Below are 13,023 nucleotides of genomic sequence, written 5' to 3' on the forward strand. Positions count from 1 at the left end.
TAAAAATCCCACAGCATCTTTGCAGTAGTTCTTTAAAAGAAATGAGGGCAATAAAATGACGGCCTTCATTATATCTATTTCCTTAAGGCCACAGCCCCAACAAGCTGTACTTACTTCCCACTCTTAACTCCGGATATTGTCAACCACCAGAACACTGCCACTAGCGGAAATTCCGCCCCGGAAGCCTTCGCGGCCGCGCGTGCTTCAGCCAATGGTCTGCTTCTCAAGAAACGTTACCTCTGACCTCTGGGCTAATCAAGACCAGGGACAACAACTCGCGAGAGGTGAGATTGAAGCTGTCTCCGCCATCTTGGAGATGGGAGATGGGTGCTAGCTGTGGTCCTTCGGTGAATGCAAACAAAAAAGACGGACACAGGAGTTACTCTCCAGGTCAGGTTATCATCACTGATAATTGTCAGCCAGAGCTTCAGAAGAAGCGAGCTTGTGAAGGCCGGGATCAGCGACAGTGAGGCCCCTGCACCTGCCTTCTAGGAGGCAGAAGTGAAGTGGCTGAGGATCGGAAGGATGGTGCAGTCCTGTTCTGCCTACGGCTGCAAGAACAGATATGATAAGGATAAGCCGGTTTCTTTTCATAAGTAAGTAACCTGCGCCCCTCACGGTCCGTCCCACCTGCGGCTGGGGGCGCGCGGCCGTTTGGGCGGGGTGGAACCAGCTCGTGTCCGCGCGAGACCTGACGAGAGGGGCGGGGCGGGACCTCCCCTTCCCGGGGCGCGGTGGCGGGCGTGTCCAGCCGGGCTCCTGCCGCGCAGCCACAGTGATGGTGCTGTCCGGGGCTTCCTGGTGGCAGTTTCTCCGACTCCGAATCAGGCTCTGAGTGCCAGGTCATTCTTGAACTAGAGTTAACGAGTTCCCAGCCGTGGGTTAAGCCTAACGGTGACGTGGAGGAGCAGGTGGTAGTAATTCCTTAGCGATAAATTTGAAACAGGGACAAAGACTTGGAAAGAGGAGTCACCTTGGCTCGGCATGGCTGGTCTATGTTATAGCAATTAAGGATTGATTTGCCGGCAGTATGGATTTTTGGACCCAGTGTCATGGAACTGCACCGAGCCAGGGGTGGCACACACCTTTAGTCCCTGCACTAGTGTTGAAAGTGGATCTCCCAATTCCTAATTCCTCTCAATTGGGAGGATCTCCTTTTCCAAGCCAGCCTGGGCTATTTAGGGAGTGTCTTGTCTTTTTTTTTAACTATTCTTTAAAAAAAAAAAAATTTATTGTCAAACTGATGTACAGAGAGGTTACAGTTTCATACATTAGGCTTTGGGTACATTTCTTGTACTGTTTGTTACCTCCTCCCTCATTCCCCTCTCCCCCTTTCCCTCTCACCCCCCTGAGTTGTTCAGTTGGTTTACACCTAACAGTTTTGCAAGTATTGCTTTTATAGTCGTTTGTCTTTTTATCCTGTGTCTCTCGATTTTGGTATTCCCTTTCAGTCTCCTAGTTATAATACCAGTATACACGGTTTCCAATGTACTCAGATAAGATACAGTGATAGTGCATGTACAACCACAGGAAGGGGATACAAGAGGATCGTCAACAATAGAAGCTACGGTTTCACATGGCATGTTGAAAGTAATTACAACAATGATATAACAGTCGTTTCCATAACATGGAGTTCATTTCACTTAGCATCATCTTATGTGTTCATAAGGGTATAGCTATTGGGCTCTTGTGATACTCTGCTGTGACTAGCCTAAACCTGTGCTAATTATTCCCTATGAGGGAGACCATAGAGTCCATGTTTCTTTGGGTCTGGCTCACTTCACTTAGTATAATTTTTTCCAAGTCCTTCAATTTCCTTATGAATAGGGCAATGTCATTCTTTCTGATAGAGGCATAAAATTCCATTGTGTATATGTACCACATTTTCCTGATCCACTCGTCTACTGAGGGGCATCTTGTCTTTAACAACAACAAAAAAATCCGATGGCTCATGCTTTTAATTCTAAATACTCCGGAGACTGAAATCTGAGGATCATGGTTAAAAGCCAGTCAGAGCAGAAAAGCCCTAGAGCAGTGGCACAAGTAGTAGAGTGGAGTGCCAACCTTGAGGAAAAAAAAACAAAAACTCAGGGATATCTCCCAGAGTTCAAGCTCCAGGACTGGCACACAAAAAATGTTAGGCCGAAGCCATTAATTTTTTTTTTCTGGGAACCACCTTCTTAGGGTTACCAAGTCCTTAAAGGAAGTTCCTGGTACTGCCAAGAGGAATCATCTTTTAACACACAATAATGGTAATACGGGCAATAATCATAATCAGCTGTCAACTAAAGGCCAACGTGAGCAATTAGGAACCTGCCTCACAGGTTTCAAGGCTATTTTATGTTGGAGGTACTTCATTCAACTAGAGTTACTGAATTAAAATACTATTTTGAAAATAAGAGAAGAAAACTATAAAATTGAAATTACTTAAGTAGTCTGCAGGATATGACACCATATTTTCATTTTGCCAGTTCACGATTTAAAGATGGGCTTGCTAGATTCTTTAGAAGAATATCTGTGTATCATAACTAAGAAATAATGGGGCATTGGTGATTCGAGCCTATAATCCTAGCTACTCGAGGCTGAGATCTGAAGATAGCAATTCAAAGCTAGTTAGGGCAGAAAAGGCCACGAGACTCTTATCTCCAGTTGTGGTTTAAAGTGGTAGAGTGCTAGCCTTGAACAAAAAAGCTCAGGGACAGTGCCCAACACCTGATTTCAAGCCCTAAGGCAAAAAACAAACAAACAAAACATCAGATTCAGATTTATATAATTTACTACTTCTGAATGGTAAATTATGTAAATTGTTTATAGCTACATAATTACAAAAGCAAATTTTATTTTCTTTTTGGTGGAAATCATTTTGCTCAATAGAATATATGATAACTAGGCACATGGCTCAAGTGCTGGTAGGTAACCAGTAGAAGTCCCTAAGTTCAATCTTCAGTACTGCAAAAAAAAAAAAAAAGGAGCAAGAGATGAGGGTGCATTTTTATGATTAATATGAATTGAAAAGAATCCTACATAAATAAGAGTGCATAGAAATGGCCCCAGATTGCTGACATGTTCTCCAGAGAAGAAGATAGAATACTTGGGGAGTTTACTTCAGGATATCCTAATACTACTTCATGCCTTTTTAGAATTTCTGAAATTTCATATGCTCTTAAAATGCAACAGTAGGTCAGAAAATGTTAAGAGGAACATGGATGGATTCTGCTCCCTACCTCCCTACATTTCTAATGTTGTGGCAGAGGAAATTTTAAAATACACACATCAGAAACACTGTTGGAAGTTTAAGAATTAAATCAAAAGAAGGGCTAGGGCTGGGGATATGGCCTAGTGGCAAGAGTGCCTGCCTCATATACATGAGGCCCTGGGTTCGATTCCCCAGCACCACATATACAGAAAATGGCCAGAAGTGGCGCTGTGGCTCAAGTGGCAGAGTACTAGCCTTGAGCAAAAAGAAGCCAGGGACAGTGCTCAGGCCCTGAGTCCAAGCGCCAGGACTGGCCAAAAAAAAAAAAAAAAGAAGGGCTAACCTGAATCATAAAACCTTTATCTAAAAGAATAAAAAAATGTTTTAGGGCAAATAGATGAGAAAGGTCTTTTTTTTTTCCCCAAATCACTTATCAGCAGTATTCTTTTGCAGTACTGGGGATTGAAGCCAGGGTCACAGGCATGCTAGGCAAGCACTTGAGCAATTAATTGCCCCTGATCCCAGTGAAAAGATCTAAACAAACCAGATGACAATGGCTCATGCCTATAATCCTAGCTATTCAGGAGACTGAGTCTGAGGATCACAGTTTGCAGCCAGGCTAGGTAGGAAAAATATGTGAGACTCTAGCCTCCAATTGACCACCAAAAAGCCAGAAATGGACCTGTGGCTTAAAAGGTAAGAGCCACCCTTCAGCAGAATAAACTAAGGGACAGCTCCCAGGACCTGAGTTCGAACCCCAGAATGGGCATACACACAAAAAGAAGGTTTCTACTGAGAATTGGTAGTCTTTGGTTAATGAAGTTCTAGGTACTGAGGTTTACAATCAACTATTGCCAAAGTTTGAGCTTCTAAAAGTCCATTTCTAGCCAGAATTTTTCAGTACTTCTCCCAGCCTTTAAATAGTAGAAGTGGGGAGAGCTAACTGTGCAGAGAAATAAAGACTGTCATTAAAATGTTTGACCTTTATGACAATGACAGTCTGGAACATAAATTTGAAATGTCCTTCTTTGAAGCCCCTCTCCCCCTTTTAGGCAAGTACTGGGGCTTGAACTCAGGGCCTGGGTGCTGTCCCTTAGCTTTTTCACTCAAGGCTAGCACACTATCACTTAAGTCACAGCTCCACTTCTGGCCTTTTGGTTGTTAATTGGAGATAAGTGTCTTAAGACTTTTTTGCCTAGGCTGGTTTTTCATCATAATCCTCCGATATCACCCTTCTGAGTAGCTCCAATTACAGTAGCTACCACTACCTAGCTGTTTCTTTGGCTTTTTCTAGTCTTTGCAGTTGACCACCAGGTCTACCTTTCCTTTATTAAGAGATAAAGTAGTTTACTTTATTTCTCTATCATTTACCTATAATTTTTAGTCTAAATTAGCCTATTTATGTTAGTTAGACTGATCCTGAGAGAAGTAGAAGTCTCATTTCTCCAGAACATGGACATGTATGCCACTTTTGTTTTCCTGTGTTGTACACAGAAAGTCACTGGTGAAATTATCAATATGCTTTCATTATAATATAGTATATCTTCTACTTGGATTTTAAGTGTCTTAAGTATAAAAAAGTTAAATACCAGTCAATGAGTTAAGTAGATAACCAGAGCTAGTCTTTACAAGCCTCTGCAGTCCTCCGTTCTACCAGCTGAGCTACCGAAGGGGCCACAGAGCTAGTCTTTAATGAAATACTACTCAGTATGTTAATACCAATGTAAGTCAGTTCTTACTAATTTGTGTGCTTTTATTTTTAAAATAAGGTTAGAGAACTGAATTATATTTTTTTTCTTAGATTTCCTCTTACTCGACCCAGTCTTTGTAAAAAATGGGAGGAAGCTGTCAGAAGAAAAAACTTTAAACCCACCAAGTACAGCAGTATCTGTTCAGAGCATTTTACTCCAGACTGCTTTAAGAGGGAATGCAATAACAAGTTACTGAAAGACAACGCTGTACCTACAATATTTCTTTGTACTGAGCCTCATGACAAGGTAATACTTACTTTGAAAGTTGGTCGAGAGGGAAAGTGGGAGACACATGAGGGAGGGGGTAACAACATTGGACAAGAAATGTACTCACTACCTTATGATGTAACCCCTCTGTACATCACCTTGACAATAAAATTAAATTAAAAAAATAAAATGTTGGTCATTTACTAGGAAATTTTTGAAAACTCAAGGGATTGGTTAAGAAAATAAGTGTAAAATGGGTGCCTATGGCTCATGTTTGTAATCCTAGCTACTCAGAAGCCTGAGATCTGAGGATTGCGCAGTTGGAAGCCAGCCAGGGCAGGAAAATCCATGAGCCTCTTATCTCCAGTTAACCACTGCAAATACCAAAAAAGGAGCTGTGGCTCAAGTAGTCAAGAGCCTTGAGCAAAAAAGCTCAAGAACAGCAGCTAGGCCCTAAGTTCAAGCCCCAGGACCAGCACAAAAACAAAACAAGTGTCATCAATTGACAAGTGTTAACAGTAATAAACTTTTTGAAAACAAAATACTTTTTATTAAATATTCTTATATGTGCTCATTTTTATAGCATATATCCTAAAATTGGGACGATACAGAGAAAATTATCATGACCCCTGCTCAAGGATGACACATAAATTCCTAAAGTGTTCTTTTTGTAGCAGTTCTAGGGCTTGAACTCAGGGCCTGAGGCTGTCCCTGAGCTTCTTTTGCTCAAGGCTAGCACTACAACTTGAGCCACAGCAATTTTGGGGGGTAGGTAATTGGAGATAGGAGTCTCATGGACTTTCCTACCTTGGCTGGCTTTGGGACATGATCCTCAGATCTCAGTGCCCTGAGTAGCTAGGAGTATAAGTATGAGCCACTGGCTCCTAGCTGCATTCTATATTTTTAAAGCAGGAAATAATACATCCTTATACTACAAAACTTAATCTAGCTTACTCTATACTCCTTACATACATTTTGGTAAATTTTTTGTTTTTTATTCTGTGATAGTTTTGTTCCAAATTATTTTCTTCTCTTCCAAATTGTTTTAGTATTTAATTAAATGTAACTAGTTACTTTACTTCTTGTTCCCATTCAATAAAAAAATGTCAAGACAAACATTCTGATGGTTGTGTTTTGAACTTCATCACTTGGGAAGCTGAGGCAGGAAGATCAAGAGTTCTAGGCTGACCCGGGTTACACATAATGAGACTCTCAAACCATTCACTCATTCCCAAGAAGCTACTGAATCTGTTAGGCTGGGTGTGTAGTTCAATGGCAGTGTACTTGTATGCACATGTGATGCCCTGGGTTTCATCTCCAGAACTGCAAAATAAAAAAAAAAAGAAATTGACCACCCCCCAAGAAAAGAGAAAGAAACAAACTAACTTAAAAGATTTCCCAGATGATGTGTTTAAGCAATTATTTCTAGTTACACACATGCTCTTATTGTTGCAGAAGGAAGATCTTTTGGAGCCACAAGAACAGCTTCCCCCACCTCCCTTAACACCTCCCATTTCGCAAGTTGATCCTGCTATGGGCTTACTAATGCCTCCTCTTCAGACCCCTGACAATCTCTCCGTTTTCTGTGACCACAACTATACTGTGGAAGATACAATGCACCAAAGGAAAAGGATTCTTCAGCTAGAGCAACAGGTTGAAAAGCTCAGGAAGAAGCTCAAGACTGCCCAGCAGCGATGCAGAAGGCAAGAAAGACAGCTTGAGAAGTTAAAGGAAGTTGCACACTTTAAGAAAGAGAAAGATGACATTTCAGAAAGAGGTTATGTGATTCTGCCACACGACTATTTTGAAATTGTTGAAGTGCCAGCATAAAAGGATGAATGTATATTAATCTTTAATGGGGCAAGACCTCTTTAGTCTAAACAGGATTTTCATCTGAAAACACAAGTTGATTACTTGGATAAAACAATTCATACTATTTTTTTAAAATAAATTAGATATATACTAAAGTTTTTGGTTGTAATTTCAGAGTTTTTACATTTTAACAAAATATTTAAAAAGTTATACTAAAAACATTGCCAATGTAAGGTGGTTTCAAGATTGGAAATTTTTCTCTTGAGTATTTATAGAAATAATGTACAAAGAGTAGAATGATAACAGTGCAGTAAAGATGATTTAAGTTTAGAATTTAATGAGTATTCTTTATTGGCAGGACTTGGTTATGTTTTAAATCATGAATATCGGAAGTATGTAACTGCGTTCACTTATTTGTGGTCAGAAGGTTGGTTTATTTTTTCTGACTCACTTGTCAAGGATAAATTGGCAAGTATTTGAAAAGTATTTGGCTGTTAGCAGAAAAGTCATTTCATCTCTAAATAAATTCATAAAGGACAGATTTTTTAAATGTAGACCCTTCTTTTCTATCCCAGTATTATAAAATTACAAGTGTATCCTCAATAGAAAAACATACTTGAACAAAAAAAAATATGGCACTGTTGTCAGTGAAATAAAAATTTAAACCTAATCCATGATACTCATTTTTCTCTTAACCCTGGTTAAAGGACATCTAGTTCCCCACTGTACTTAGGTCTATCCAGATCTCTACCAAATGTGTTTTGTTAGTAGAGCTTAGTTTTGGGCTGGGAATATGGCCTAGTGGCAAGAGTGCTTGCCTCATATACATGAAGCCCTGGGTTCGATTCCTAAGCACCACATAGAAAAAGCCAGAAGTGGCACTGTGGCTCAAGAGTGCTAGCCTTGAGCAAAAAGAAGCCAGGGAAAGTACTCAGTCCCTGAGTCCAAGCCCCAGTTTCTATCATAATACAGGAATATTGAAATGACTGATTTGGGGCAATACTTAACATAATTTTTTTTTTTACTTTCAACATGTTATTTATTTAAAGTGACCTATTCAAAAGCAACCTAATATGTCATGTTTATAATGAATGTTGAGATTTAAACACAGTGTTTTCCATTCACGCTGTATTGTTTTCCTTGTGAGAAATCTTAGGTATTATTTGAAATGAAAATATTTTCTAAGTAAACAAATACTGCTGCAAGAGTTACTAGTTAGAATAATTGTCCCAATCATAATTACTTTATACTTTGAAGTACACTGAGATAGAGAGTTAAAAGACCTTTTCTGACAGTATTAAATATAAAACAATAATGTTCAAAAATGTTTTATAAACTTCATTTTTATTTCATTGCAATCCAATTGACAGTATGCAGCACTTTTTTTTTCTTTTTTGCCAGTCCTGGGGCTTGAACACTGTCCTGGCTTCTTTTTGCTCAAGGCTAGCCCTCTACCACTTGAGCTATAGTGCCATTTCTGGATTTTTCTGAATATGTGGTGCTGAAGAATTGAACCTAGGGCTAGGCAAGCACTCTAGGCAAGCACTCTACCACTAAGCCACATTCCCCAGCCCCTATGTAGCACTTTTGATTCAGGGGAAATTGATATTGTATTAACCAGCATCTCAAAAATAGAAAATAATAATTACATTATTTACATTTTCTGATGATATGATTTAGAACTAATGAATGAAAACACTCAGTAGTTGCTTAAATAACTCAACTTTTTTTTTTTTCAAACTGAGGTACAGAGAGGTTACAGTTTCATACGTTAGGCATTGGATACATTTCTTTCACTGTTTGTTACCTCCTCCCTCATTCCCACCTCCCCTCTCCCCCTTTTCTTTCCCCCCCAAGTAACTCAACTTTTTTTGGTTAAATTATTCACTTTGTTTTTGTTTCATCTCTTACAATTCCTCAAAAATATGTAGATTAATATTGTGCAAGTGTTGTCAACCTGTATTGTCTAACATAACACACAATGTGTGTAATGTGTATAGAACCCAAGTTAGATTATAAGTGTGCTAATCATAATTATTTAGCATCTTAGTATTATTATTTAACCTGGAAGATTCTTTCTCTTCATGGCAGACATTCCCGTTTGGAAAGAACTGAGCAAGCATCTTGTTGTATACCAATTGCTTGTATTTGAATAATTTAGCATTGGGAATTTGAGGTGTAGGAACTTCAGAAATGTGAAGTAACATTTCTCATTTTTATTAATTTTTTTTGGGGGGGGAACCAATCCTAGGGCTTAAATTCTGGGCCTGGGTGCTGTCCCTGACCTTCTTTTTGCTCAAGGCCAGTGCTCTGCAACTTGAGCCACAGTGCCACTTCCACCTTTTTCTGAGTAGTTCTTGGAGATAAATGGACTTTCCTGTCCAGATGGCTTCAAGCCATGAAAATTACAGGCATGAGCCACTGATGCCCGGCTCGCCAAATATTTTTAGAATTCATTTTATCTATTATTTATAACATTACCCCTCACATAGGATATTTAAGCTAAAATAAGTCCTTTTTACTCTGAAATTTACTCTGGAACAAATAGGGACAAGATTGCAGTCTGAAGTATATAAGAATGATATGAATTGCAGCATATTCTCAAAGCTGACATTTATTTTAAACACAATAAGCTAAAATTTTTATTAATATATGACAATCTGGTAGTGGTGACAATAAATGTTTCTTAATGTTTATGGAATTTTAGAGTTGGAAGGGGTTTAGAAATTCTCAAACATTAACCTGAGAGCCCTGTGGAATTACTTTTTGTTTATCCTTTTGCAGTAGTGGGGATTGAACCCAAAGCTTGTGTACACTAGTCAAGCACTCTACTACTTGAGCTGTTTGTCTCTCTGTTTTTTTATTGTTATTATAAAGGTGATATACATGGGGGTTACAGTTATGTAAGTAAGGTAAAGAGTACATCTTTTTTTTTTTAGGAAAATGTCACTGCATTCTCTCATTCTCTCCCAGCTTACCCCTCCCATTCCTTACAAGTTGTATAGTTCATTTTTGACAGTGTGTAGTACTAGTGCTGCATTTGTTTACTTTGTCTCTCCATTTCTGTACCCCCTACCCCTCCCAAAGACATATAAATGAACAAGACAAAAAGAAAGCAAAACAGCAATGAAGAAAACCCTCTTGTTTTCATCTCTTGGAGTTTGTTTTGATAAATATTACTTTGTAAGATTAGATGCACATAGGCATTGTGCCTTTGTGTTCATCTCCTAGAATATCCTCTGGGCTCACTGTGATGCCTAGAGTTCTATATGATTTATTGTGTCCTGATGTATTTTAGATCTAGTTTCTACATGTGAGAGAAAATATGCTGTTTGTGTCTCTGAGCTTGGCTTACCTCACCTAATATGATTTGTTCTGGGTTTATCCATTTCCCTGCAAATAACATAATACTATTCTTTCTAATTGCTGGGTAAAATTCCATTGTTTGGATCCCCTCATCTATTGTAGGGCCTCTGGGCTGTTTCCGTAACTTTGCTATTGTGAATAATGCAGCAATGAGCATGGATGTGTGTTATTTGTAAGATAGTGTCTTGCCTCTCCCTTTCCCTTGGTCTGCCTCAGACTTGACTTTCCGTGTGCACCACCATACCAGGCTAAAAAAAAAAAAATGAATTCCCTTCTATAGCATCATTTATAAGTGGCTATTCTGTTTATCTTTTGTATTTTTCATTTTGTTATGGTGATTATTTGATTGCTGAAGAAAATACTTGCTTAGGTTCTTTACAATGAGCTTCAATTGCTATTCTTTTTAAAAATTTCTCTCTCTCTCTCCCCCTCTCCCTCTCCCTCTCCCTATCATCCTCTCCCTCTCTAGCCCTCTCTCTCCCCTCTCCCTCTTTCCTTCTCTCCCCCTCCCTCTTCCTCTCTCTCCTTCTCTCTCCTCTCCTCCTCTCTCCTCTCTCTCCTCTTCCCTCTCCCTCTTCCTTCTCCCCCTCCTCCTCCCTCCTCTCTCTCTCTCTCTCTCTCTCTCTCTCTCTCTCTCTCTCTCTCTCTCTCTCTCTCCCTCCCTCGCCCTCCCTCCCTCTCTTGTGTGCCTGTCCTGGGGCTTGAACTCAGGGGCCGAGTGTTGTTTCTGAGCTTCTTTTGCTCAGTGCTAGTGCTCTATCACTTGAGCCACAGCCCCACTTCAAGCTCTTTTTGTAGTTTGATTTTTATTATATCAGTGGTACAAAGGAGTTTCATTGTGATATTTCCATATATATACACACTAGTCTATTACTTATTTTCCCTTTTAAGCAATATTAAATAATATATGAATGGCATTCTGTTTTCACACATTTGTATGAAGTACTTTGATTATATTCACCTATTTTAGTCTCCTTCCAACTGCCATTTCTTTTTTTTTTTTTTTTTTTTTTTTGGCCAGTCCTGGGGCTTGGACTCAGGGCCTGAGCACTGTCCCTGGCTTCCTTTTGCTCAAGGCTAGCACTCTGCCACTTGAGCCACAGCGCCATTTCTGGCCGTTTTCTGTATATGTGGTGCTGGGGAATCGAACCCAGGGCCTCATGTATACGAGGCAGGCACTGTTGCCATTAGGCCATATCCCCAGCCCCCCAACTGCCATTTCTTAATGATTGTTTTATAATGCTGGTATAAATTTTATTTGAGGGCTGTGGATATGGCCTAGTGGCAAGAGTGCTTGCCTTGTATACATAAAGCCCTGGGTTCAATTCCCCAGCACCACATATACAGAAAACAGCCAGAAATGGTGCTGTGGCTCAAGTGGCAGAGTGCTAGCCTTGAGCAAAAAAAGCAGCCAGGGACACAGGAACAGTGCTCAGGCCCTGAGTCCAAGCCCCAGGACTGGGGAAAAAAAAATTAGTTGACCTTCTTGGGTCAGACTATTGCATTCTAAATTGAGGTTTCAAGATTTAAAAGCAAATGTTTATTGTTAGGCATTAATCACTCACACCTGTAATCCTAAGTACTCAGGAGATCTGAGGATCAGTGTTAGAAGCTAGCCCAGGCAGGAGAGTCTGAGACTCATATGTACAGTTAACCATCAGAAAGCCAGAAGTGGAACAGTGGATAAAGTGCTAGAGCACCAAGCTCAGGGACAGTGCCCATGACCAGAGTTCAAGCTCTAAGACCAGCACATACACACAAAAATAATGAAAATGCTTATTGTATGCCTATTGCATATACAAAAAGTAGTCCTTCCATTCCAGCAAGAACATGTAAGGAAAACTTCCTATTTGGAAACCCAAAAACATGAAGTATTTTTTTTTTTTTGCTCTAATTTAGTGATCCTCTTAGACGGAAGCAAATGATAGTGACAGATTTTTTAAATCTAGATACTCCTTTTAGGTATCCAATACTTTCTACATTAGGTCAAGAGTAAGGGATGTACTTATATTTACATATAATACATTAGTTGTACAATGGGGGTTTTGTTGTGATATTTGCACACATAATATAGCCATCAACTTTATTCCCTTGATATAATTCTTTCAATCCACCTTAATGAATTTCAACAGATTTCACTGTTCTATATTCACACAAATTAACTATATTCATCTGTATTCACCCTCTTCATTAGCTCTTCCCCCTCTGGCTGGTATCCTAACCTTCATTCAAGCCTCTTTTACTGTATTAATTGTACCAGGGGTGTCCACTATGGTATTTCATATATGCATATGTAAGAGAAAATCTGAAAGATGCTTTTGTTAAGCCCTATGAACTAAAAAATCTCCAAACTGGTTATCTGTGCCATTTAGTCTGAGCTATCCTTGCTGCAGTCCCTTTGTAATCACCTTGGGTTCAAAGAAAGAGGCGACTCACTGGTAAGCATCTGAGTGTATGTGTATGGCTTGAACTGAGGGCCTAGGTACTATCCCTGAGCTTTTTTGCTCAAGGCTAGTGTTCTAGTGCTTAAGCCACAGTTCCACTTCAGACTTTTTGGTGATTAATTGAAGATAAGAGTTTCCTGCTTGGGCTGACTTCTACACTGGTCTTTAGATCTCAGCTCCTGAATAGCTAGAATTACAGGTAAAAGTCAACAATGCCTGGTTTATATTAGTTTTAATAAATATAAAA

The 13,023-nt window shown here is 39.5% G+C and overlaps 1 protein-coding gene and 1 non-coding gene across 2 annotated transcripts; both read left to right on the plus strand.

The window, feature by feature from the left end:
- Positions 1–317: 317 nt before the first annotated feature.
- Positions 318–7,633, plus strand: Thap1 (THAP domain containing 1). Its single transcript, XM_048330496.1, has 3 exons — positions 318–596; positions 4,998–5,193; positions 6,610–7,633. Exons 1-3 carry the CDS (start codon positions 526–528, stop codon positions 6,982–6,984), a joined length of 642 nt encoding a protein of 213 aa, XP_048186453.1. The 5' UTR covers positions 318–525; the 3' UTR covers positions 6,985–7,633.
- On the plus strand, positions 5,722–5,824 carry LOC125339749. Its single transcript, XR_007208601.1, has one exon. It is a non-coding gene; the product is annotated as a U6 spliceosomal RNA (small nuclear RNA).
- Positions 7,634–13,023: the final 5,390 nt, after the last annotated feature.

This window comes from Perognathus longimembris, chromosome 21 (genome assembly GCF_023159225.1).
Source record: "Perognathus longimembris pacificus isolate PPM17 chromosome 21, ASM2315922v1, whole genome shotgun sequence".
In the NCBI taxonomy this organism is placed as follows: Eukaryota; Metazoa; Chordata; class Mammalia; order Rodentia; family Heteromyidae; genus Perognathus; species Perognathus longimembris.

Excerpts from the sequence above, each read along its gene's own strand:
- Thap1 (XM_048330496.1), top strand. The coding sequence starts at position 526 with ATGGTGCAGTCCTGTTCTGCCTACGGCTGCAAGAACAGATATGATAAG. Across the intron at positions 597-4,997 it reads AAGCCGGTTTCTTTTCATAA|ATTTCCTCTTACTCGACCCA; the intron begins GTAAGTAACCTG and ends TTTTTTTCTTAG. Across the intron at positions 5,194-6,609 it reads GTACTGAGCCTCATGACAAG|AAGGAAGATCTTTTGGAGCC; the intron begins GTAATACTTACT and ends TTATTGTTGCAG.